This window comes from Xiphophorus couchianus, chromosome 6 (assembly GCF_001444195.1).
Source record: "Xiphophorus couchianus chromosome 6, X_couchianus-1.0, whole genome shotgun sequence".
Taxonomy (NCBI): Eukaryota; Metazoa; Chordata; class Actinopteri; order Cyprinodontiformes; family Poeciliidae; genus Xiphophorus; species Xiphophorus couchianus.
In genome coordinates this window covers 16975293-17003185 of record NC_040233.1, presented here as the reverse complement: position 1 = coordinate 17003185, position 27893 = coordinate 16975293, and the positions used below count along the sequence as shown (strand labels likewise).

General features: G+C 37.7%; 1 protein-coding gene across 13 annotated transcripts; it reads right to left on the bottom strand.

Moving 5' to 3' along the window:
* Positions 1-115: 115 nt before the first annotated feature.
* On the bottom strand, positions 116-26593 carry dtna (dystrobrevin, alpha). Of its 13 annotated transcripts, none has more exons than XM_028021477.1 (24): positions 26348-26591; positions 19283-19350; positions 18063-18143; positions 17760-17973; positions 17501-17586; positions 16882-17036; positions 16181-16286; positions 15550-15716; positions 15254-15378; positions 14417-14425; positions 14045-14128; positions 13769-13837; positions 10101-10196; positions 8661-8742; positions 8268-8362; positions 6484-6597; positions 6214-6310; positions 5151-5177; positions 3485-3644; positions 3319-3408; positions 3150-3249; positions 2891-3008; positions 2774-2812; positions 116-2448 (listed from the first exon to the last, which is right to left on the bottom strand). In XM_028021477.1, the coding sequence occupies exons 2-23, from the start codon at positions 19347-19349 to the stop codon at positions 2795-2797; spliced, it is 2160 nt and encodes a 719-aa protein (XP_027877278.1). In that variant the 5' UTR covers position 19350; positions 26348-26591; the 3' UTR covers positions 116-2448; positions 2774-2794. The 13 variants fall into 13 exon arrangements, with proteins under 13 accessions (XP_027877278.1, XP_027877279.1, XP_027877280.1 ...); XM_028021478.1 differs by lacking the exon at positions 26348-26591 and adding an exon at positions 26194-26322; XM_028021479.1 differs by lacking the exon at positions 14417-14425 and having other exon boundaries at positions 26348-26592.
* Positions 26594-27893: the final 1300 nt, after the last annotated feature.

The window sequence follows — 27893 nt, the reverse complement described above, 5'->3', positions numbered from 1 at the left end:
GAGGGTAGCCAACGGTGCATTTATGACAGATAATAAATGTGCAGAGTCAAACCGAGCCAATTGAAGTGTGCCATTCTGAAATGGAAAAGGAGAAAGGAGAGTTCATAGGCAAAAATTTTGATATTGTGTGAACACTTTATTATGCATCACCACCATGCAAAAATCACTGCTATGAACTTGCTTGAAAGTGAAAAAAAAAATCAAGCTAGATACATTTCACACATTTATGGTTTTAAATGGGCTTGCCATTTTTCCTAAAGTGGCAGGGCAAAGTTTTTTACATGCACACTCACAAAGACTGTGTTGGTGTGCAAGCCACATGGAGGTTTGTGGGAGTAATGACATTGACTCAGAGAAAGGGAGTAATCTATGATTAATACTTGGCTAAATTTGTTTACCTAATAGTGCTGCAATAATTTGGCTCCCTCTTGTAGTATCTCCATCTACAGGGCAATTCTCTGTGAAAACACTAACCTTTTATAAGATTTTTCTACAAACTGGTTTGGATTGCTTCATTGATTTGTGCTGGTACAACTGACACCTTTATGTGTTTGTTTTGACAAGGTACTATGTCAGCGTGAGAGCTGTGCATGTGCAGGAGTCAGCTGACTGAGTTTTCTAAAGCTTCCAAAACCCATCTAATACCAACCATAAGACCTTAAGTCTCTAGCAAGTTGATGGGGAGAAAATGTGGATGAAGGACAGCAGACGATTTGGTAAACAAATGGCTTGGGATTTTTCAGATCCCATGCAGGGAACTGTAATCCCTTTGAAATTAACCTGAAAATCAATCAACACATGAACAATGTAAAAATATTAGGTCTTCAGGACTCTAACCTGGCTGAAAATAGATTCCATTTTTACACAGTTCAAATTGTTTCTAGCTATCTTTCAGACAGTATAGTAAAATAAAGACTCTATAGAGCGGCAGCCGTAAAGCAAAAATGACTACACTACTAAAAGGAATGTGCAGTCCTGGACACATATCTTGCGTTATTAGATAGTTTTCTGTCTTGACCAAATACACAAAGTTAATTTGTGTTATTTTGGAAGCTTCATGTGAGATAATCATCTATGCTCATTACCAAACTGCAAACACGATCAAATTTCAACCACATCTGAATTTTGTTCAACCTTGCAACAGTAGCTGGTTTTTAAGCTTTCACTCATTTAAATTATGATTTGTACATAACTAAAAATAATTTCAGTTTATAGTCAATAAAGTACAATTAAATTTTTATGCAAATAATTACTTGGCTGCAAAAGAAAACTTTACATAAATATTTGATTCTAACCAATTTGAAGATACTTAATGGCACCCAAAGAATTCTCTTGTAATTTCCATTTCTACCATTTAAACAAGTGTGTGCCATTCGCTAAAAACTTGACGTGACCTTGTGCTCGGGTGATTTCGCACTGCTTAATCTGGGCCTGGATTGACACAGATAATGAATACGTGGTACCTACTTCTTTCAGAGAAACAGTTGGTAAGAAAAACAGAGGAGGGAAAGATAAGGCCACAGATTTTGTTCAAAACGATTACTTCTTAACTTAGAATTTCTTTTCCATACTATAAATATTTCCAAATTAACAATCTGGGTTTTTTTTATTGTTTAATGTGAGAATATATTTTTAAAATAAAATCCGGATTTATTAAAATACTTGTTAACATCTTCACCAAGGATTAAAGGTAAAGGGGACTATATTTGCAGAACCACACCAGGGTTTCAATGAGGTTAAGCTCAACCAGCATCAATGTAGTTGTGTTTTGACATATAGGCTAGATGCTGTATTGTCAAGTACTGTAGAAGAACTGCAATGGGAGGTCAAGCAGACAGCTAAGGCAGTGTGCATCATTGTTACTGATTCACCAACTAAAACATTTACATAATCCACCTGTTAAAAAAAAAAAAACTGAACACAAAAAAGAACAGAAATACATTTACAAGTAGCAACAGTAAGAAATGTATGAAATTGTGCTAAATTTGTTCACATATCTCGACCAGAATAATAGATAAAAAATATTTCAGATGTTAGCAGTTTATACCATTATACACTCTCATGTTATGACTTAAAAATCAGGTGAGAAATTTACATGTAGGCTTGGTTCTTTGTGTCCAAAAACATGAGACTTTGAAAGAAAGTGGTTCACCACCTTGTACTTACAGTGTACGGTTTCTAAACAACTAAAGAAGAAAACTAAACAAAAGTTTGGAAATAACTGTGTTTTTATGGCACCTGTGGTGTAATAGAAAGCTCAGTATTTAATCTCTTCACACCAGCTCACAGTATTACCTTAAATATGTGTTTGGATAAAAAATATATCTTTACAGAAATGTAGTATTTTTATGGTTGGATTTAGCGCAGGTTTAATTCTTCATGTCTTCAATGCTGCATGTCTTCAGCCCAGTGTTGCTTCTTTCAGTGTCTTCTACTATTGTTGCTTACCTGCAGAGAAATGGAAAATATGTCGCAAAAGCATATTAATGATATTGCCTTAGATGTATGTAAATAGAAAGTATTCCCAATCTCTTAGAGGAAATGGTTGCTATGCAACAAAAGTAGTGGAAAAATCAGAAATTTTTTTTTTCTCCCACCGTTTCCGTCTTCTGTGGTCCTCAGATGGAAATAAAATTTAAGCTTAATATATAAAAGCATGGCCATTTTTAAATGCAGTGCAGTCCTTTGTTGGGTAGGATTTTTTTATTTTTTTTAAGTTCCAGATCTCTGAAGTTTAGCACTTCAATCTAATGAAGTCTTTCCACACACTTACCAGCCATCTGGACTTCCACAATCACTGCTCCATTGTCACCTGGACAACCGAAAAACATACAGCGGGTTAAAACAAACTTAGCAATCCAAAGTCACATTATGTAGAGCCAGAACTTACCAAGCATGTTTTGTCCGTCTCTTGTCTGTGCTTTACCAGCTCCTCCAACTTGAGCTCCTCCTCCAGCTGCTGGTCCAGATTGTTTTCAAAAGTCTCTTCTTCTGCGGCTCTAGCAAGTCTGATACAAGAACAACAAAAAATAAGTCTCATCTTGAGCAACTTCGACACAACACCGCAAAAAAGTTATGCATGAACACATTTCAAACCCTGATGATACAAAGATTCTTCAGCCAGTATAGCTACTGTATCTGATAAATACCTTGGTTTATAAGTGAAGTAAAAGTCTGAGGAAGTTGTAGCCATTAGGTCACACTGTCCAAAGTCTGAATCCAAGAGGCTCTCTGTCTCACTACCACCTTCTGTGGAATGAAGCAGATTTAAAAAGCTGCTGTCTGGAAATTAGTTGTTTCTGTCCCATCTATTTCTACCTGAATTGAGCTCCTTCACAAGTGATGACATGGTATTGGTTATGGAGTCAGCAGCAATGAGAAGGTCGTTCCTCAAATTTCTCCTTGGACCTTTAAAAAATTCCAAATTGTTTTAAAAGTGACAACACAGTATTCAAGAGACAAAATGAAGGCTGTGCCGTCTTACCCTGAGCGAAGGCCTCTTGAACATCCCCTCCCACGCCCATGAGTGAGTCCTGAGGTGTGTGAGTCGGAGTGGTGCCAGCAGAGTCCGAGTGGATTGGCGTGGGGATCGGCCGGCTGATGGTGTGACTGGGAGAAGAGCGTGGAGAGCCAGGACCCTGAGTCTGCAGAGCATACAGACTGTTTTAAAGCTGTGGCACAGTGCTTATACAAAACTGGTTTAATTGCAACAGTCACAGGAAAAACCTTTTAATAAAAAAGCAACACAAAGTATTGTTCCACAATTCTTCTTGTGATTTTATTCATTTAAGCCAGGGGTGTCCAAAGTCGGTCCTGGAGGGCCGCCATCCTGTGTGTTTTAGTTCTCTCCCTGGTTTAACGCACCTGGATCCAATGATGGCTCATTAGAGGCCTTAGGAGAACATTGACAAGCTGAGAAGGTTGTTACTACAACCAGGGAGAGAACAAAAACATGCAGGATGCCGGCCCTTGAGGACCGACTTTGGACACGCCTGATTTAAGCTTTTTGAAAAGCAAGAACCAAAGCAAATATCACACATGCAAGATATGTGAAGCAGTAAAGATGCATTTACTGTTAGGTCAGACCAAAATATTTACATCTGAATCGTTTGCTAGGATTAGCACAAAACCATAATTGTGAAGTGGAAGGAGAATTATGCACATTTTTCTTTCTTTTACAAAAAGCCTGAAAAGAGAGGCATTCATATGTGATCACTCCACTTTTCTCTGATATGCTCAAATAAATTTCAGTGCAAACAGGTGCCTTCAAAGTTACCTAATCAGTAAATAGAATCCACCTTTACATTATCTCATCTCATGCAGCTGTACCATGAAGGCCACAGAAGTTTGTTAGAAAATGTTATTGAACAAGCTGCATCATCAGTACCAAAGAACCAGCAGACAGGTGAGAAGTAAAGTTTAGGAGAAATTAATAGCAGGGTTAGGTTATAAAACAATATGTCAAGCTCCCAGCATCTCAGAAAATGTACTAATCCATTACTTGAAGGTGCTTACTCTGGAGGAGCTACAGAGATCCCCAGCTCAGATGGAAAAATATAATAATAGGTCATTTGTCAAGCCATCCACAAATGTAAAAAAAAACCCCAAAAAACTTAAAAAGTAGTTTGTAAAGTATTCCACAATGCATATAGGGGGTCACAGCAAACCTGTGGAAGAAGGTGCCCTGGTCATGAGTGTAAAGTTGAACATTTTAGCATACATGCATTAAGCTAAGTGGTAAAAAACTAACACCCTGAACACCATCATCCCATGTGTCACTGCGGGAATGCTGTAGAACCATTTAGATTTAAAGGTATTCATGTGTAAGAATGGCTCAGAGGTCTGACTCAAATACATTTGAGAGTTTGTGGCATGAGTCAATGTTCATGTTCACAGATGCTCTTCAAAGTATGGGCTCTTTGAGGCTTTACTTTCCAGGTTTTTTTCTTCTGCTTTACAAATTGGTCTATCTCATAGCATCAACTTAAATACACTGAAGTCAGCAACATAAAAAGATAAAAACCCTTTATACCTAGATTCAGATAAATTACGGAACTACTTTGCTTGAAGCAAAACTAAACCAATCAAACTGTCAGGGCAGAAATGTATCCATCAACACACAAGCGTCCAGGCAGACATTTTTCACTTACACTTGCTTGTTTTCGTTCTTCTTCTAGCTAAAAAAAACCAAAAAAAAAAAACAACAATAATTTAAAGTTTATAAAACACTAATCAGATCTTTAAAAATAATTTGATCTGTTTTTCCACAAAGTTGTGTCCAGCATGTGGCTTCCTCATGCAAGTTTAATGAATTAACATTGATCCGTTAAGGCTAATTAGATTGATATCCTCTCCACTTAAGCCAGTGCAGGGAGCGGTTTATGTGGGCTTTGAAGAGCTCCAGCACTCTTGTGGGAAGAAACCAAAGCACAGATTGTTAGAACGAAAGTTGTTTATATTGTCATGTAAAGTTTGACGCTTTGTAATGTGCAACTCATTATCACCTTTAAACAAATGTTATGCTTTTGAGAAATTTCTGTCTTGGTGCAGAGAGTTAACATAATGGCTCAATGTGAGCATATGAATCATATTTGTTGAAGGTATCTGCTGGACATTTTTTAACATCACGTTGATTTTTGAGATGCTGTAAGTTTAATATCCAAAAGCTTGGGGAAAATGTAATAAAAGGCAAAATGATCATTAGTGACAGTTCTCAAAACCTACTTCAAAAGAGTAAATAAATAAATAAAGCTAACATCCACTCATTCATGTTGCACAATATCAGCGTCTAGATTCAATCTGCAATAAACTTTACTATGAAATTACAACAGGTATTTCTGCAGTGGTCAGGCTTTAAAGATAGGACCTGTAAAAAACAAATACTGTGATGGTAAAAAAACGATAAATGGCCCATACTTGTACAGTGCTTTAGCTCGTCCAGAGGACTCCAAAGCACTTTATACTACATTTAGTCATTCACAAATATATCCTGGGAATATTTCTTTTTTTCTTAAAAGGGTTGGCCAGAAGATCCTTAATCCTATATACTTTCTCATGTCTTACCACAACTTGCATAGGAACTCAGCACTTGAGTTAAAAAAAGACACAGGATACAGTTTACTCCTCCAGTGAACACAAAGTCATCTAAACTGCATTCTGTTTTTGGCCACACTGCAGTGCTCTCAAATAGATGACAGGCAACATCTGTAGTACCTTGAGAAGCATCATTAGCTGCTCCAGCTGCACCATGAGCTCCCTGCGACTCTCCTGCAGAGTAGACATTCTTTGTTCGAGCTCATCTTTGCGTTGCCTAACAAAAAACGCAAGTTATGAGAAAACATGATGTTCGATCTATATGAATGAAAAGACAACATCTGCAGATGCCGACACATCCTCTTAATTTACATCTTGTACATGGTTTCTTTAGCATCCTCAGCGGAACTGTGCCTCTCTTGCAAGTACTGGTTTCACTGAAGAAGTTACCTGAGAAGTCGCAGCTCAGCGAGCAGGGTGGGGTTTTGTTGGCCCCTGTCTGGTGGCGGCTGGGAAGCTTCCTCATGCTGAAGACGCAGCCTCTGGATTTCCTGCAGGATTTCTCTGCAGTCGGCACAAACACATCGCTTTTTTATTTTCTGTTCTGAAGGAGCACAATGTGCATTTTGTCTCTGTGCTGAACACATTTTCAAAGCTCTACAATTTGACTGAGCAAGTTTGTTTTACTTTTCATCACTAGGGGGCAGCAGAAACATTCAGTAACAATGTAATCTTTTAGCTGTTTTAGAGATATCCAAAAGCTGCAGAGAGCTGCTTAACCATGTTCATGGATTACTTGCTTTTTAATCTGGATGCAGGGGAGGTTGATCAAGAAAGTTGTTTTTTTTTTTCCCAGAAGAAAGATTTAGTTGTGTCTGTAATTATGTTAAACACAGACCAAAACAGCAATATTTCAGGTTTATGACCTGCAAACACCATTTCACATCGTCACAAAGATTGGCTTAGAATAAAATGTTCCAGACAGCCTCGTTGGCCAAGTATTAGACTCCTAAATATACGGCAGTAGAAAATGTTTCATTATTTATACCTAACCTTTATTCCCATATCCCATATTCTCTTTTAAAAGCTTTGTACAGCTCATATGTCATGCATTTGTATTGTAAAAAAACTGTACATATTGTATGTGTTTACTTTAATATAGCATAAAAATAATTTCCATTGTTTTTCAAAGAGGATACATAATAACAAAACCCCCCAAAACACTCAACCTCAACCTTTAAGTCTACACCTATCTTTAAAACAGCAATATATGAACATATCTGTATGATTATGTTGATCTGCAGCAGCTGAAGCAATATTCATGTATATAAGACACAATATCTTTTTTTATTAGAAACAAAGGAAAACAAAAAAAAATCATTTCCTATAAAGATTATCTATGCAAAAAGCATAAGCGGATTCCATCGAAGTAAACATGAAAGGTTAAAATTGCTAAAATTGATCACAAACAATAAAGTTTTTCAATGAAAGAAAATCGGATTATTATCTAAAGAGAAAAATAATTTCAAATTTCAGAAGGTACTGTATGTACTATAAGGAGTGAAATTATATACCCTATTTTTCGGACTATAAGTTGCTATTTTTTTCCTACGCTTTGAACCATGCGGTTTATAGTCTGGTGCGGCTTTTCTGTGGATTTTTCTTCAACCGCCAGGGGGCTCTTTAGCAGGAAGTGAATCATTGGAAGTCAAAATTGGAAATCAAAAAGGAAAGTGCTTATTTTCATTTTAGAACAAGCACATGCTAGCAGCAGGCACGACGGAGAAATTTCTTCAAACTCATACCCCCTCATCAGGGAAACCACACAAAGAAGTTCATATGATGCAGCTTTAAGTTGAAGGCTATTGATCTGGGAGTACAGGAGGTAAATGGAGACGCTGCACGTAAACTCGGCGTGAACGAACCCATGGTTCGGCGTTGGAGACGGAAGGTTGCGTCCTTAATAGCAGATTACTTGGAAAACCGAAAGCGGCGGAGATACCAGCGGTTTATAACCCGGTGCTGCTTCCCCCCCCCAAAACAATTGTAGGTGCGGCTTATAGTATGGTGCACTCTATTTTTCTAGTCCGGAAAATACGGTATATAAATTTCAGCTGTCCTGTGCTTACTGTTTTTGTCAGCTACCAACCAGAAAAAAAAAAACTTGTTAAAATGATACAAAATGATGTTGTATAAATAGACTGAACAATTTGATAAAGACAGTCTTTTCTAACCTGTTTTTGCTCTCCAACTCTGCAATGAGCTGCCTCTGTTGTTTGTTGGCATCCAGAGAGTAAGGGAGGTCTATGGGGACCCTCTGCTGTTGAACCTGCAGGTGAAATCAAGCAAGAGACACTACAGGAGGCAGCTTTTACATGGGTGGTGTCATCTTTTGACTTATGTCATATTTTAGACAAGACTGTAAAGCGTTAAGTCATCAGCAAAACATCAAATCTATTCCAGTTTACTATAAAATGACCACCATGTCAGAAGAGAAGACTGAAAAACGGAGTAGCAGTATATGTTAAGCCCTTTGTGTCATCAAGGATATTTCTTGCGCCAGACGGCAATTAAACATGCTCTAATATTTGCAGCGCAAAAAACATCATATGTACTGCATATCTCACCGCAGCATCAGCAGCCAGTCTAGCAGCGTAGCGAGCAATGAGACTGTGCTCCTCATCTTGATGGTTACTGCTTTCCAGCAAACTGCTCAAGAGGAAAATAGAGAATCACAACATGACACAATTAATACTGCGGAGCTCTGCGCAGAAAAACATGCAGAAGAAACAGGGAAGAGGATTGCTTTACTTTACAGAGTCTGATTAGCTTGTTAGGCCAGCTCCACACAGTCCACAAATTGATTTGTGGACTGTGTGGAGCTGAAAGACATGAAAAAGTAAGCATTCAACGTATTATTTAAAAGTGCAGATGAGAACATCAATTGCTTTGTGTTATATGTTCCCCAGAGCAGAAAATGTGGATTAACATTCAGACATACACATAGAAATACTTACATACTAGCAAAAGTATTAATAGTTTTACGCATTTTGTCACATTACAACCACAAGCTGTAAAATGCGTTTCATTATATGAGGTAGTAGCTCATAACTGTTGAATGAAAGGGAAAAAATGATACATGCTCTTCAGCATTATTTTACAAATACAAATCTGAGAAGTGTGGAGTGCATTTATACTCATCCCCTCTAATATATTACTTTGTAAAACCACCTTTTGCTGCAATTACAGATATAAATCTTTTAGAATACGTCTTTGCTGTTCATAAATATTGCTTTCCTCCTGTTGAAGAGAAGCATAACCACATAACCATAGCCTGCAGTTGTGCCACCTTTTCAGTGATTGACTGAACAGTGCTCTGTCTAATATCAAAACTCTACTTTATGTCTCCAAAATGTCAATATGTTACATGCTGGGACATGTAATACATTTGGACTCCATACTTTCAGATTTTTATTTGAAGTAAATAAATAAAAATGTGAAAATCACGAATGCTTATCCTGTCACTTCACAGGTGTGCCCTACTTTCTGTTAATTTATCACAACAGCTTTGTGTTTTATTTGGCTAAATGTGGTATGGATTCTTTAGAAGGCGCTGTATAGGTGATATATATAAAACACTATGACATAAATAAGGCATCATACCGGAGAGAATATTTACAGTGTTACAATAAAAAAAACTGCTTGCACATACCTGTTATTTAACAAATGCTTCAGTGACGAGACAGTTTCCAGACCAAACTCACCAAAATTATTTACATGCTTTCTTGATCAATTGTCTTTGTCAGTCAATTGAATATGTAGTTAATTTAATGGGTTTTTTTCTATTCACAAACTTAATTCTGCAACAACTAATAAACCAGAAAGTTTGTGAAATGGAACATTCGTACGTAGTCACGTTTTGCCTCACGGATGACAGATAACGGAAATTTCAAACTGCTTGACATCATGCGTTGTTAGGACTGCAACGCGCTCAGAAGCACTTCAGGTTAAAAGCAAAGGCCATGAGGTGAGAGTTCAGCAGAACAACACTTTGTCCACCGACTAACCATAATTTGGGGCTGTTTTGGAGCAGATTCACATAGAGGCCAATGAGAACATGCTCGTCAGCAAGTCTATCAGCAACGTCGAGGTTGTACTTTAACCTAGAACAGTGCAGGGTTTCACAAAACATAAAACATGATGTTACACAGGTGACAACAAGAGGGTGAGTGTGGGAAGGGGTGTGGGTTGAGGGACTGGAGGAAAATAAGGCAGAAAAGCACACAACAAAGGAGAGGAGGAGAGTGGCTGAAAAACAACTATTCATGGATGACTAGAGATAAACAAGGCCATATCATATTTGGGAGAGCCACTACTAATGGAGGCTAGAATTAAAGACATGCCCGGTAACAACAAAAACAGTCTAAAAGCTGAACTGCTTGCAGTAAAAAAATAAGACTATATATTGGTGAAATATGTCAAACATGCAGGCTTTTGATTTAGCTACTGAACCTAACAGATTTTGTTTTACAACTGCCTTATGAGCTACTACATGCAAGCTTTATAAGGTGCCATTAGGAAATTAGTCTTTTCAGATAACTATTTTCTAGTAAATATTTTCCTAAACTCTTTTTCTATATTATTTTTGTGCAATGATTAGAAATACATAAAACCGGAGGTATTTGAAGTAAATATCTGACGTTCTCCTCTAACCACCATGAAAGTCTCCTTGTTGGAAACTTTTACATTGGCCAAACAGCAGCTAATGTAACATCAGTGGGTCATGATCCCTAACTCTTATGCTAAAAAATAAATCTTTTTTAAATGACTGCAAAAATACTGTAGCTCAAAGTATCTCTTATGTAGATGATTTTGTTTCAACAGACAATATTAGAAATTCAAGAAAGTTTCTAAAATGCTCACATATACATACATAGATACGTACACTATGACCAACGCTTGGGGTAAAGGTCTTCAACATTACATTAGACTGAGCTACAATAATATTTTCTACTGATGATCTTTAGATTGCAAAACCATGTAACAATGACCCTAAAGCCGTGAAGTCAATGAGTTTTGGAAATGAATGCCTTCTTGTCTCTTCCAGCTTATATCAGTGCATGTGTCAGACCTTAACATTGGCTCCCAGACAGTAGTCTTTATCTAGAACAGCTTGAAACAGTCTCTTTAACAAAAACAAAAACCTAAGGATATATAAAAGCAAGGTTCTATAATCTTTTCTTGTTAACAGCTATCTACTAAAATGTTGATCACTTTCCTAATTTGTACGATTGTACAATTTGTAATTGTCCTAATGCTGATTCAGAAGAAAGGCAAATATGAGTCCAGTCTAAGAGAGACAGAAAAAACCAGATACATCAAGCAACATCAACTTGGTAAAAACTCAGTTGCAATTTGTTTTGGTTCATTGTACCAGATGTTCAGACAAGCTTTATTTGTTTTGTTTTTGTGCACGTGCAGTAGAGATTGTATCCATTTTATTGAAAGAGATTATACATTTTAAATGGTTCCCAATTTAGTTCTGAAACAAGAGAAAAGAACCACCAAGACATCTCGATCGTACCACAGAACCAAGAACTGCCTCCGTATGAGTGACTGGAGAGGCATGACAACCTGTCCAGGTTTTTCTGCCTGGACAGCAGAATTGTTGGTGGAGCTGAGGCTGACAATGTTTATTGTCAACCTTTATTCAGCTGACAATACTCTAAATCACAGGTCTTCAAATCCAGGCCTCAAGGGCCTGTGTCCTGAAACTTTTGGATGCATCTCTGTGTCAACACAGCAAAGTCAAATAATGAGATCATTAACAGACTCTGGATAACTTAACTACATAACGAAGAGGTAATTCAGGCATTTGGTTCAGATATGTTAGCCCAAGGACACATTTAATAGTTGCAGAACACCAACACTCATGTTTGTCTGTCTATGTTATATAGTCTGCATGAGGTATATAAAAAAATATTTTCTTAATAGTTGTGTAATGTGATGTGGCTAAATGTTTCCCAAAGTCTGCATCTGGCTGCTTAATCAGCTTTTGATGTGTCCTGGAAGCCATTATCTCCAGTAGGCATGTGTGCTGACTCAGATAAAGAACAGAAACACAGGGAGAAAGACAGAATCAGCTGGGGGAGAAAAGCTTGGGCTTAACCTGAAAAGATTCAGTTCTATCCCTTTGATAATTTGCTTCTGAATCAAATGAAAGGAATCTCCAAGACATCCAAAAAACATGGGCCACTGACTCTTTCAACAAGCCACCGCAGACAGAACAGCTGTTCTGAGCAGAAAAGCTGATTTCTGTCCAGCGAAGAGAAAGATGGAGATGGCAACAAATAATGTCTTCTGAGCCAATATTTGAACCTAACATTTCTTATTCCGTTTATATAATATTTTGAACTTTCCCTTCACATTCGGAAAACTCTTCCATTGCAGTAGTATTTGTGGCTTTGCTTTTTTAAAAAATCATTGATGAAAATTTGTGTTAACATAATCAATTACGTTTAATGAATGAAGCCTTGTGATGTATTGAATAATGCAGTGCTGCCGCTTGTCCTAGTTGTTGCTGCACCCTATTGGTCAGCTGGCTAATAGTAGAACATTTTTCTCATGATAATGAAAATGACCAGACAGTCAGGAATTATTTATAGTTGGGGAAAACAGCTAATCATGTGTTTTAAGATCACTCAGTTTTAAAATTACAGTCGGCAAGCTAGTTGTTCTGCTGCTATAAACTTGAAGAAATTAGGTAATTTTGAATATTGTGAAATTATGTGATTTGGAAACCTGAATATTACTTTGTTCTTTCACTTCATTGTCTTTTATTGTTTATCTTTAACTGGACCTAAACAAATTTGCAAATTAGTTTTACTTTAAGATTAAGAAAAACTGGACTTCATCTACAGAATGCCTTTATTGGATGTTGAACAAGTAATAGTAACAACATGTCTCAATATCCACAACATATCACTCCTGTTAAGAGTTGAAACTCTGCCAAAGTACCACAAATCACTCCTCACTGGGGAGTCACTGAACTCATTTCCTTTGGCTCAGTGTTAAGAGGCAAAGTCTTAAATTGAGAAGCATTGTTAAAAGGTCTAACTGGTTACTCACTTTTATACAATCAAGCAAATGTGCCAACTATCCTAATTTTTAAAATATTATTAATATTTGTCTTTAGTAATGGTGTTTATAAGTTTGATTACTTATTCTTCTTCTTGCACAAAATGTTTGCAGTATCTTAGTGTTAACTATCAATATGTCTGCACATTATAATCTATCCAGTCAAATTTTCTGCTCTGCTATTAGTCCAAGCAATACAACTCACTCACTCAACACTTTATTTTTGTGTTTTTAGGGCTGAGCTATGGAAGGTAAAATAATTACAGTCTTTTACATGCAGGTGCAGAGGAGCTCAATTGGTTTATAATTTTAAAAGAAACTGCTTTTTTTTTTTTTATCTTTCAAAGCAACTGACAATGCAAGTTGCAACATCAACATATTAAGAGGTAGCACTTAGTATTTCCTATTCCTGTGTGACTGCAGTGGGCTGATGGAAAATGATTTTCATGAAACACCCTCTTGTGAACAATTGAGTAAACCCTTCTGTGTTAAATGAACTGACACTGTTTTGCTGACAGAGACACTAAACTATGTCCTACATTTATGCTCTATATTAGTTTGCACATGCATCTGCAGCAGTAAGGCCTACGTCACTTACCCTTTCCCTTTTAACAGCTGTGGAGCAACCCCAAACCGAGACTTTTTTTGGCCAGCATCATTATTCTGGCTGTAAGGCAAGCCATTTACATTCAGCTTTAGGACCCACAACAAATGGATATACACAAGTGTTTGCACACGCAAACACACACAGTGTGGCAAATAAAGGAATGGACACAAAAGATTGTGTGGGTCACAGGGCCTTTAGGGAACGGGGCACACTGAAAAGATCTGTTGTAAAATCCAGGACAACCATTGTTGGCAGGATCGTACTCACTTTTTGGTGGAGTAAGGGTTCCCTGATATAGGCATGGAGTGGGACAGTGAGTAGTCGTTGGTTATATTTACTGGTCTTGGTGGCCTGCATGAGAAATTAAAATTATTTCTAATTCAGTCACAAAAAAGCAAACAGCAAATCGTTGTTTGATCTTTAAAATAATCCTGTTTAAGTCTTGTAGATTTCCTTTTAACTATATTTCTCTAATTTCCATTTTTATGCATGTATAACAATAAGACAACAAATATGATTAGTAATGTGTCATGCATGAAAGGCATCAACTGCCACAAATTTGCAACTGTGAGTGTCAGTAAATGACCTGATAGATAATGAGTGTGACAGGACAAAGGGAAAATGCAAACACAAACTCACCATGTGTCTCTAGTTTGAAGGAAGTAAAGAGCAGAGAGAAGAACAATTTATTACAATCTGATCAAGGTCAACAAAACAAGATTGAAGGTCTTGTCGTGGTTCAATACAGAAACGTTTGCATTAAAGTTTTGACACCAGATTTTACATTATTTGGTAAGAATTGGAACCAGTTTGGTGATGAACACCGGATACCTGCCCCCAGCTTTTAGCAGATCGGATCCGTTTGTCGCAGAAAATTTTATTTGAGGCATTGTACTTTGGACATAGTTTACATATAAATCAATAAATCCGGGTGGATTTTTTTCCAAAATGCTTAATTTAAATGTGGGCAAAATGCATCACAGAGCAAGTACTTGTATCACTACTACAAATGTGACCTTTGTCTGAAATTTAAGAATTAGGAAGATATACATTTGTTTGTGCAAAACATGTAAAGATAAATCAAACAGCCCTGAATGCTTATAATTGTTGTCTATTTTCTACTTTTCAGAGGTTGCGCAACATTTTGATGAGAAAAATCTTAAAGGTTCTGACTGTGGTAAGGCCTTTTACTATCGGCCTTTTATTATTGTGCTATTAGGTTGACTAATCAGATAAAAAGGTGGAAACTGTGTTACAGATTAGAACAATTTAAACTGTATCGATCAAATGACCCTGGAGAATGTCTAGATTCACGTTAGACTTTAAGGCACCTAAAGGATCATTATCAGTTAAGGGATAAAAATCAAACTGAACCTGAAGACTGGGGAGCTTTCTGGCGTTGATCCGATTTTAGAATTACAAGCGAATATTATTTAAAAAAAACAAAACAAAAAACAACCCAGGAAATAAACTTACACAACATGAGCTAGGTTGAGAGGTTTCTCTGGCATATCAGGGAACATGGGGTGCAGGGGCTCTCTGCTGGAGGCACAGCTCAGTGACTTACTGAGGACATGGGTTAACTTCTTAGCTGGGGATTTCTAGGAGAAAAACAAGTATCTTTTCAAAAAACATGACATGAGTAGGTTGATATTGTCACCTGCCTCCTTGCAAAGAAGTGAAGCAGAACAAAAATAGCCTCACTGAATGGTTCAATGCAGACACACCTTCCTTAGCTAGCTCCCTCCCCCCTTCCCCTTTCCTTTCCTTACCCATGACGTATACTCCTTCATTTGGTGCTGGTTGCTATGGGAACCGCTGGCATGCCCCCTCCAGAAGCAGTCCTGACAGAGCTGGTAATTATGACATTGCTGGCAGCGGTAGCGGAAGCCCATCATACTCTCAGTATGGCAGTAGGAGCACTCGACCGGGTGAAACACTGCAGGGGAGGAGAGGAGGAGTCAGACGCATGCACACACACGCACACAACCATGACAAAACACACACAGACACACACAAAAAAAGATGTGACAATAATTTAGATGTTTTACACACCGCACAGAAAATAGGATTAATTTTTATTAATTTCAAGAGAGATGAATGACGACATCGAGCAAGCTTTGTTGAATCCGCTCAGTTTAAGCAATTACACACATGGAACTGTGTGTATATGTGTGTGTCCATGACAAAATGTTTCTTTTGTTCACATGGAGGTTGCTTGTGATGATGACTCCATCGGAGATAAACACAAACATTCTTAGTCATACAGTGCATGTAATGTCCCTGCAGAGTGTGCTTCACGGCGTGTTTGCTTGACTAATTACGCGACTATGATGCAAAGCTGAACTTTAAATCTTCCCAGGCCTAAGAGCTTCCCAGCTACATTGCCGGAACATTTCTTACCGTTCTCAACGTTGGCAAGCCGATGCATGAGAGGTAGCCACACCAAACACTGAGGGGGCGGGTCTGACATCAGCGTATCAAGGAATGTGTTGAGGGAGACCTTTTTCTGTTGACGTTCAGTGCAAAGGAGAGCAAAGGAATTATCTACAGTGTGTCAATGCTGAGATAGTGCTTTGCAGCAATATTTATAAGTCTTGAACTTTTCAAATTTGCCACATTACAACTAAATGCCTTTTTGCATGCATTTAATATGACAGACCAACATAGATTAGACAATTATGAAGTTCAACAAAAAGGATAAATGTTTTTTTGAATTTATTTATTCTCTTTTCCTCTCAGAACTCTGACAGGATTGTGTGCATTTGTATAAAGCCCTTTTTACTTTGATAGCACGAAATGAAATATAACACAAAACGTTAAACTGACAGAACAATAATCAGAAAAGCAAACAAAAGGCCCATGGCTGTTTACAAATGCATGCATCAAACTCCAGATGTTCCTTTGTAAAAGTATTTGAAAGGCACAGATCATTTTCCTTCTTCTGCTAAATTTTCCTCTAATTCGTTGGTTACATAAAATATCAAATACATCGACAAAATCTGCAAACATTGAGTGGGTACGAATATGTTTCCACGAAACAGTACAGTAAGTGATTTACTGTTTCTTGTACATCACTTACTGTCAGCAGGTTTCACCCTTACCTGCTGAGTGAAACATGCTCGTGCAGCTTGCTCAGTGTACCCAAAAGAAGGTCCCTCAAACACTGCCATGGGCAATTTGAGAACCTCTCGCAGAAATTGGTCAAACTGCGAGGGCACCATTATTCCAGCAGAATCCGATATCTGCGAAAATATATCTGGAAACAATGAGGGGGAAACAGAATATTAATTAATTCAACTAATTGTCAGTTGCCGCTGCAGTTGGCTAATTACAGAATCATACAATACAATTATCCCACTTGGGTCTGTAAACAAATCAAAGTAAAACAGTTATAATGATACACCCCAACCCCCCTCATTTTCTCTTACAAGCTGCAACTCCCACAGATTTTGTGCATTATGTAATAAAGCCTAAGATGTGACAAAATGAATAATGACTTCTGTTGAACACACAGAGAAGGAAAGTAATGTGAAAACTACACACTAAACAGACAGAGATGTAGAAAGTGCAACTAGAAAAAAAACCTTGTATTAATAATTTTAAAACAGCACATTACTGACACCATGAACTATTTATAAATTCATTATATTAATTTATTACTGGAAAAATGGATGATTATAATATAATTTTTCACAATTACAATTACTATGATTTTCTTACATCTTAATTTATCCAGAATTTTCCCTCCACAGATCGAGGCAAGCGCCATCTTCACAACAAAAACAGATATCTTGCCATGGCCTTCCCTAAAATGAACATAAAATACAAAAATTTAATCATAATACTTTCATCATATGAAGTGACAAAATAGAGTGAAACTTAGAGAACAGTTTCCGATGCACTTCATTTGCTGAAGTCAGAAGTCTTGAATTTGAAATTGTACTTTGATTGCTAGACTGTCACGTGACATGTTACTCACGGGTCGTAGGCTGCCAGCAGGAAGTTGAGTAGCAGCCCAACGGACTGCTCTACATTGATTTGGTGAGTGGTTGGCATTCGCTTGTTAAGTTGGAAGAACAAGGTGGAAAGTACCACTTCCAGACGAGCCACAGCCAGCTCAGAATTGAGATCCATGGTGTTCAGACCATTTTCTCGGAAAGCCTCAATGATGTTCCAAATATCAACCAAATGCACTGGAAACAGAACCATAAGGTAAGAGCCATATTTGTTGGCAGCTAACAGGGGATAAGGTGATGTTAAATGTGTTCTACATCAGACTCACAGTTGCATTTCTTCTGCACAAATCGGAGTTTGCAGGCTGTTCTGTACGTTGATAATCGTATTGAATCCAAATCCTGTGCCCCTGAAAAGGAGATAGTTTTATTTTTACAATGAAATTATAATTGAATTCCTAATTCAGTGAGTTGAAGCTTCTCCGTGTGTAAATCATAATCGGACCTAAAGCATGGTTTTGCTTGGCAAACAGTTCAATTCATTGTTCTTAAGATGCATTAGACAATGATAAAAAATATATCCTTTCAAACTCACTTCAGGTAAAGTCCTGCAAGCTGATCGGCTATTCATTAACCAAACATGCATCTGAAAACTGAAATCCAGTAGATGTAAGCAATATCAAGCATCAGGTCATAAACTTCCTCTCCTCACTTACAAACCCAAGTGGGATCTGTACATGTAGTTTAAGACCAGAAGGAGGACTAAATTCTGGTTTGCATGGCATGCATTTAGCTTTTAGTATATATTAGCATATCTAATCTAATATGTAATAATTTCCTAAAACTTTTTTGAGTTGTAGTACATGTATTTAATAAAATTGTTGTAAAAGTTGTCATGTAGTTTGAGAATTAGAAGAAGGAACAACCTCTGCTTTGTACACATTTAGCATGTTTTGTAAATTCGCTCCCAGTTTTTACTTTGGAATAGAGAAACTAGTAATTTTATGCTCTGGGGAATAGTAATTTACAAAATGTGTTTAAAATAATTTATAAGGGTGTTATTGGGCTCATTTTACAAACAATTTTTCAAACAATGCAAAAGGTAGCTTTTGTAAGGACCACTACTTTATAATGTAGACATGCTCTTTTCTTGATGTTCTGCTTGGCATCTTATTGTAGAAATGAGCTTTCAATGCCTCTATTGAGTGAAATGACCTGATTAGGTTGTATCAGAGTCCCAGTACACTGAAATGTTGAGCAAATATAATTAATGGATGCATGCAATGCTACAATGGACCTTTAAAAAGATGTTAAACACACGTAACCTACAATAATGAGCTCTATTTCAGTCAGTTCAATTGTAGACACCATAATTATCTACATTACAATTTCAGCAACTGGATCAGTCTGGTTGACATGTGCAACAACTTTTGATCTTCATGATATTTGCCTTACTCAAAACATATAAAGAAAAAAAATGCAGTTTTTACGATCGGAGCATAACACAGTCCACCATCCATCACAATGAACTGTGGCCCTGAGCACTTACTCATCTCGACATAAAGCTGCCTTCTGTCTGCCATGTTGTCACCCCTCCGCCCGCAATCTTCAATCATTCTGCTCAAAGGAAGAGAACGTAATGCCAGAGTCATTACACTTTCAGCTTTACAGTATGTACCTAAACAGTTGAACACTGATCAACCCTGATAATTTATTCACCATGGCACCTGTCTATGGGTGGGATATACTAGGCAGCAAGAGAACATTGTGTCTGTCATGAAATGCGGTTATGAAGGTGGTGAGGCAGACGAACCGGACCCAGATTGTAGAGAATTAATGGTGATTTGATGGTGAAGATGCAATTCCAAAATCCAGACAGCACAGAATGAGCAGAAGATTATTTGCTCAAAAACTGGTAGCAACTGGTAGTAATCACATAAACTGCGGATTAGACGACAGGCTTGACGCTGGACAAGACGCAACAAGGACCCAACAAAGAACAAGGAACACAGGTGGGTTTAAATACACAGGGAGACAATCAGGAGAAACAAGGGACAGCTGGGGACAATCAAGGGGTGGACAGGACAGGACAGACTCAATTAAGTGAAAACAACACAAAAACCTAACTTAACACAGAGAAAAAGCCAAAACCTTACAATGTCCTCAAGGCTGATGTGTTAAAGGGTCTAAATGTGGGCAAGCATAAGGATTTAAAAGAAGCAAGCAAGGGCTAAATTGTGATAGCAAGCTGACCGAGTCATTGCGTCTTCAAAATTGCAACTTTTGTGAGGCGTTCAGAGTGTGCAGTGAACATTATTAGTTACAACAGATCAAAGGAAGAAATGATCATGAAAGGACAACAGACAACAGGGTCATGGCAGTCAATGCTCATTCATGGCCTAAGGGAGTGAAGGCCTGCTCATGTGATCTGATTAAACAGATTAACTCATGTAAATCAAACTTCTCTAATAGTTAATGATGCTTTAGAAAGGTAGGTGTCAGAATACACAGTATTTTGCAGTTTGTTGCATACAGGGCTGCACTCTAGTCAGGTTGCCCATGTTGGTCAAAATGTTATTCCTGCTTCAGTGAGTTATTTGACTGAGAGATATTGTTATTCACAATAGCAGATTCAATACATACTCAACAAATAATAAATAAGATGGTGGCAATTCACTGTCCAAAATGTCAAGTGGAAATACATATCATTAAGCTTCTTTAATTTTAGACAAAGAAAAGTAGCGTTTTACTATTAACCGTCTGGTAGATTTCATTGTGAAAAGCCTGGGTCCCGTTAGGAAATGCTGTAATTCACAAGGTATTCTGACATCTTTCTATTATGATCAGCATTAGGTTGAGCTACAGTAGCTCATTTATTGGACAGTACCACATGGCCAAGCCTTCAATCCCCACATGCATCAGTGAACTTTAGCCACCACCAAGACTGTCTGTTCACCATTGTCTACTGACACTGCAGACTGGGGATTCTCCACTGTAGTTGCATTTGTGAAGATACTCTGACCTAGTATTCATGCCAATACAACCTGACCTTTGTTAAACGGTTTCAAATTCTTAAGTTTCCTTATTTTCTTCTTATTCTAACACATAAACTTCAAGAACAAAATATTCACTTGCTGTCTAAAATGTGCAACATAATAACAGTTACCATGAGAGGTCATTGATGTTTTGCTCTTTAAACTGTGCTTGATTAATGTTCTATCACAGAGTGGAATCAATTGAACTAAAAACCAGCACAATAAGCAAATCTCCAAGATCTTCTGACACATACATGGCATATCTACTATCAATCCCAGACCATTGTTATTAATAGTATTTGACTCAACACCAAGCTGGAGTGCCAACTCCTTATTGACTTAACATGCATTAAAGCAATAGAAAACCTTTTCAAAGCAATACTGACAGATACATTACATGTTTTTTTTCCCTAAAGGCCACACAGACACTAATGCCTCCCTGAGCAACTGCTCATATACAGTAGCTAATATCAAAACCCACCAGGTAAGAGCCCAGAAAACACAATTTTCTAAAAGTTATTTTCTTTTTTTTTTTTTTTGCAATGTTCATCAGTTAAAATTAACAGTTTTGGATGCTCAATAATATATGCGCTTAACTTTTTTTTTTTTTTTACACAATTAAACTACACAAATGCTCTTGACACATTTTTTAGTTTTGCCACGAGTTGTGGTATACATGGCAGGATAAAGTTGTTCCATTTAAAGGGGTTGAAATAGTTTGACAGCTCCATCTGCTCCACAGTCCTACAGTAAATAAACAGATCTTAGAATCTGACCCTCACAAGCATTTTAAGGATATCTACTACTGAAATATGTCTCACAACAATGGCGATCAGAAATGATTAAAAGTTAGACAGGAACAAGACTTTGAAAAGGAGCAGAGCTGCAGAGAGAGTGCTCACACCAAGGCTCATTGCACACTGTCCGAGGCAATCTAATACACCTAGTCATGTGGTTTGTTGCCATGGCAGCAAAGATCCCAGTTGCTCTGTACATAAACACACACTCACACACGCATAACACCTCCCACAGCAGACACAAAAAAAGTTTTCAGAAAAAAGTTTTTAAATGCCTTTTGTATAAAATCGTTAGGCAAGCTGAGAGCACAGTTGCTCTTTTTTTTTGGACTAGTAAGTTGAAGAGACACTTTTTCTGCAAGACAATCTGTCAGGCTTGCTGTTTTAAATTACTTTAACAGACTCTGGTAAGCTTAAATATTGCACTGTGAAGACTCACAGAAATCAGAAAATGGTCTCCTCCATTAATAACTTTCAGTAAAAATACCATTACTTCAAGGTGTCATGGTATTGAAGCAAAAGCTTTAATCATGATCCAATGGCAATATGCAGACAATGGCAATACTGTTATCAAAAATATTACAAGCTTTTAATATAATCACAGGATCGAATAAATAATAAACATTCATTATGTAGTTTTAAACTGCCTAGTGTACAGAATACTACAACCTTTGGTAATGTTACTATTTGTACATTACCAGGGGGAGTCTGGCAAGCAAACTGTTGGTGTGTTAGCTAGTCAAGCTATCTGCTAATGTAGCTAGTTCACTGTCGGCTACTTGAGAACTTTAAAGTAGTATTTTTTAAACACTTAAAAAATTCCTCACCCTTTTTTTGAGGAAGGAAAAACCTAAAGAGTTTTCTTTCATCCAGCGGACTAACAGTTTATAGTAACATGAAGGGGGGGAGGATCGTGTTATTATACATTACACTCTGCCACTCTAGGCTTGATATACACAGAGAAAACTCCAGTTACTTCAAGACTAATGTAAGATGATTTATTTTTCCTTTTGAATTAATGTGGTTTTAAACAAGATCAGTTACTACAGTTGATCCATAGTTAGGGAATTGTGCTGTGCCTTTAAGAGGAGCCGTTTCTTTCTTCTTCGTTGGTTATTTTTAGGTGAGCCCCATACGGGTTCTGTTCTGTTCTGTTAAAATGGAGGTTGGATAAAAGTCTGGACAGCTACGCTATTCCCTCTCAGTGTTCTGCTCTTTCTCCACCCACGACCTCTTATTCTACGGTAACACCGATTCAATTCACATCGTAGTGTTACACTAACATTATCAGCCCTTGACACCACAGGAAGGGTATGTCAGAAAACCTTTGGCTAACTTGGAACAAATCATATGTTCATATCAAATACTCTTAATTTAGCAAGGGCATTGTTTGGAGATATTACTCTTCCTTCTCCTATGTAAGGGATGAGTGTAGTAGGCATTTTCTCAGGCTACTGACCAGCATTGGGCAGCAACAGGTGGAGAATGAGTCGTTTATTCTTAAGTTATGCTTGATATAGCAAGAAACTCTGGTTACTTCAGTGCTGTAGTAAGCAATGAACTGCACTGTACCAGTGTACTATATTGAAAGGACTTTAAATAGGAGGAATGGTAAAATAGCTTTTTTTTTCTTTGGATTAAATGGAGTTTGATACAGGTCTAAATAGTTTAGACACATTTCTAAAAGTGTACTTCACAGCCCTGGTAAAATGTCATGTTTCTGTGATGTAAGCTAAATTATTTTTGACACTTTCTACTGTCTGTAATGTGACATTTATCTTGCACAATCTTACGGATGAACATTAATATCCTTTTTCCCCATCATATATTGAGCGCCAGTTATGGGACTTTCTGTCATTTTCTTTCAGCCTTGGAAATATCTGAGATAGATACAATCTATTGGTAGAGAAGACATAAAAACCAGCACAGAAAATACAATTTGTTTATCAGTGAGAGGGAAAGATAACCAGCATAGCTTTCACAAGGCACTGTGGCCATTTTTCTTTATCTTTCCAAAGTGTGATTATTACAAAGCCAAGTCTTCCTCCTTCCAACAGCTGTCCATAATATGAGCAAGCGGCACAACAAAACCTTGACCGCGTGGATGGGCCTAGCTGAAGATATCTGAAATTAGAAGCTGTAAGCATACAGCATGTGCCGTCTCTATCTTTAAATACAAATGAGAAGACCTCGCATTCTTAAACAGCTTTTCTGGCTCTCTAGTTGCACAGCCCAATCCTCATTTCTGGCATCTGCCCAGCAAACATTACTCTTTCGCTGTGGCACCTTCACTCTGTCACTATTTGAAAATAAGTGCCTTAAAAAATGAGTTGTCTCATGCCATTATGAAAGCAGGGATGGGCATATAAGGTTGCACTGCCAGGCAGTCTCAGGGGAATGACCTGTGCTATTTTTTAATGGTGCACAATATTTGTCATGGGCAAATGTCAAGGCAGCAACAAAAATAAAGACTTTTTAGTCAGGTATTTATGTTTTAATCTGTCTCTGCTGCCATTTAGTAAAACACTGCAGACAGCACCAAAGAGTTGTGTCCTCTTTGGTGAACTTTGGAACCTCCAGCAATGGAGCATTTTTAAAAGGCATTTATCATTGTATTTTGGTAAAAAGAAAAACAACTAAACATCCTAAAAATAAGTTCTGAAACATAAATAAATTGCCACAGGCATTTCCATTGGCTTTCAAAGCAGATGACTAACTTAAATAGCAAAAAGAATCCTTTGAATCATGCGGTGTGGAACAGAAAACCCCACCATATATGGATCACACAGATTGGTGGCAGAAGTCAAATGCATTTGTGGCAGCTTAAAGGTTGAGAATGATGAAGAATATACTGAGCATTTTTGATACACAGATATTTTATGCAGGAAACATGGGTGAGCTGCATGGAAGTATATAAGTATGGATCATAAACAATCGTTGTTGAAACCACCTTTTTGCCTCTCCATAGTTAAACAACTGGAATCTCAGGATGGATACGGACAGAGCCAAATCTTTGATTACACAATGCCAGGAAAGATAGTAGGAGCAGGGAGTAACTAGCCAAACCACAAGGTGCTTACAAATGCACTGATGCCTTTAAGATTGTTGGTTAAGAGCATACATTTTATTGGAAACAAAAAACTTTCTTTTACAAATAATTGGATGTAGCAGCATTTTTTTTCTCTCTGTGTCTGAGCCAAATAAAGGAGAAATCACTTGATTGTAGATGCCTTCTGAGTATTTAAGCTTCTATTTAAACCAGGTTTAGCCTGAAGTTATATTTTAGTGCCCAGCAACATCTTGATCTGTGGAAACTAACTGCGGTGGGAGTTATGGCGATTTAATTAGGACACCGCAGTTAAATGCTCATGAATACAGCATAGATTGATTATGTGGAGAAAAGTGAGAATTGCACAACCAGTACATGTGTACCTAAGATAAAAACAACTATGGAAACACATAACTGGAACATAAATTGCAACATCTACTTTAATGGTGCCCCAATTTTAGCATTTGAATTACAATTTTTGTCACTAGAGACCATTACTAAGACTGTCTGGGCTCACCACAAAGTGCTTATAAATCTCTCTGTAAGATACCGGTTTGCTAAGTCCCCAAAACACTGCACTTAGACAACATTTCTAAAGTCTTCATCATCCTCACTGGATTCATTTGAGCATAGATCATCAGTTTATGAACTAAAATTTGAATTGAAGATCATCATTCTTCTGCCACTTTTAGCTACAATCTCAACTGAAGTGTGCTCACTTCTTTCCTTTAGTTATTATTATTATTATTATTATTATTATTATTATTATTATTATTATACATATTTCTCAATTTTAGACAAGGAACTCAATGCAAGCATTGCGAACTACAATTCTGGGACAACTTGTAAAAACAAATATGATACAAGGCCTTTGAAAACAAACACTAAAGTTACAATCCAGTCTGTCTCCAGACACTATGGCAGCTGTTACCACTGAGTGAGCAGAGTTATTTTTACATCATGAGACTGTAAACTATTCCAGCATCTAAATCCTACCCCCCTGACAGGAATAAAAAAAAGCTGCAATGGGGACTTAAGGTTAATTAGCTGTTGTGCTCTGGTGCTGTAGAAAAAGGCTGTTTAGCTGAAGACACAAGCTTTCTGTGGAGGCTGGGTACCAGGCAGTGATGGAGCCTTGATGGAGGTGTCGTCTCCCCGTAATCACCATGGTTTCAATTGCAAAAGGGCAAAAACTTTAGGACTCAGAGGGCAGATACAAATTTATGGCTGCTGAGGCTGTAATTCAGTTCACTAGAGTTCTTTGCTTGAATAAAAAGCAGAATGGTTAAACATGTGTATTCTTGCCCAACTATGTGATATGATACATATTAATTTGCATTTCAATCACAAGCTTCAAAGGAGAGTCACTCCTGTGAATAGACTGAGGCATGTTGTGTTTCGTTTTGTAAAATTACGACTAAAATCCATTACAATACATGCAACATGTACCTGGACAGGGGTAATGGCAACAGGCACCTTAGAGAACATGCTCTACTCAAGCATCACCTGTCCCTGCTATAGAGTGATCTGTGTGGTCTTGATGCTGACAGAAAAATCAATAAGTAAATAAAAATCTCACCTCTTTTGATCCGGTCAATCTCGTTTTCACTGCTCAAACTTGACAAACTAATTTCACCCAGAGTAACAAAGTGGGTTAAGGTCGCTTCTCTGTTTTGCAGCCTGCCTCCACCAGGAGAAGCAGCTGTAGCAGCGCACTTTGCACAGAGACTTACCAGAATTTATTTCGAGGCATGCCCTGCACCGTGAATGCCGTCCACCCGGGGAATCCGTCGCGCCCTGCGGTGTGATCACGACTTCTTTGGCGTGGGGTGCTGCATCACGGCGCGAAGTGGCCGTTGTTATCGCGCCGCTCTCCAGCAAAGCTTGTGTTGTGGAAATTTTCGTGCAGCAGCGCTCTGGCTGAGCTGAGCAGAACAAGGCAGCCTCCGGTATGACGTAATGCGGAATCTCTTCACATGCGCCAGTGTGGCGGCACAGGGGTTAAAGATTGATGCGGACACAGAAAAAAAAAAACAAAAAAACAACCAAAAACCGGCGACAAAAGAGAAGAATTACACCATCGAACTGTATATTTTTACTAGTCCAAATGAAATGAGTTTTCAGGTTAAGCTTTTTGTCTTGAGTATATGACGTAATTTAGACAAGTATAACTGGGATATTGATTGAAGTTAATTAAGGGATGAATATAAATGCAATTACAAAATGTATTCTATTTAAAATATTGATGTTAAAATTGATAAACATTTAGTCTCGGCTAATGTTCACACTGTTTGCGAAAAGGTGTTCTATTTAAATTCTATTTAAATTAAGCAATTTCGCATTGGGGATCAATAAAGTCTATTCTATTCTATTCTATTCTAGTTGTTCTGACACATTGTTTTCGACCTACAAAACAAGACTGAAACCTAGAAGTGAAAAAAAAATTGTATTCCTACCTTTTAAACTTTTTTACATTTTGTGAAACGACAGATATATATTATTGGAATTATGTGTGCCCCATCAGCACAATAGTGGGACGAGTATGATGTGGAAGAAAAAAAGATGCATGTTTTAGGATGGTTGGATTTTGCTCCATCCATCTCTCCATCTAACTTTCCTCCCTGTCCCTACTAGAACAACACATCACCTCAGCATGATGCTGCTACCGTTTACTTCAAAAGTTGGAAATGGAGTGGGGTCTAGGGGGGGAGCGTTGTCATTGGGGTTTGATGGATGAGGGAATTGGGGGCTTGGAGAAACTATAGACTTGCTAATAAAGGAAACCGTAAAAAAAAGTCTTAGGTAACAAACAAACTAACTAGGATACATAAAAAAAAATACTAAATAAAGAAAACTGTCATGATTTGGGTGGTGAGGCAGAGGCAGCAGACCCAGGGTAAGATGAATAAGAAGGTTTAATAATGAAAACAAGTCCAGAAATCCAAAAACATACAAAGTCCAGGCAGCACAAAGGAGCGGATGCAGAAGCTCGCAGGTAGTGACAACAGGTACTGGACAAACACGACGAGGACCCGACAAGGAACAAAGAACACAGGTGGGGTTAAATACACAGAGACAAGAAACACCTGGAAACAATCAAGGGGAGACAGGACAACACGGAGACTCAGAGAGACAGAAACTCAAAATAAACACAGATAAGGAACAGATCCCGACAAAAACATTTTCTCTCATATCTAAACTAATACTATTAAACTCATTTTTGTATAGGCTACAACCCCACTGTGAAGGACCAAAGAAGCCACATGGGGGCTCTGGAGC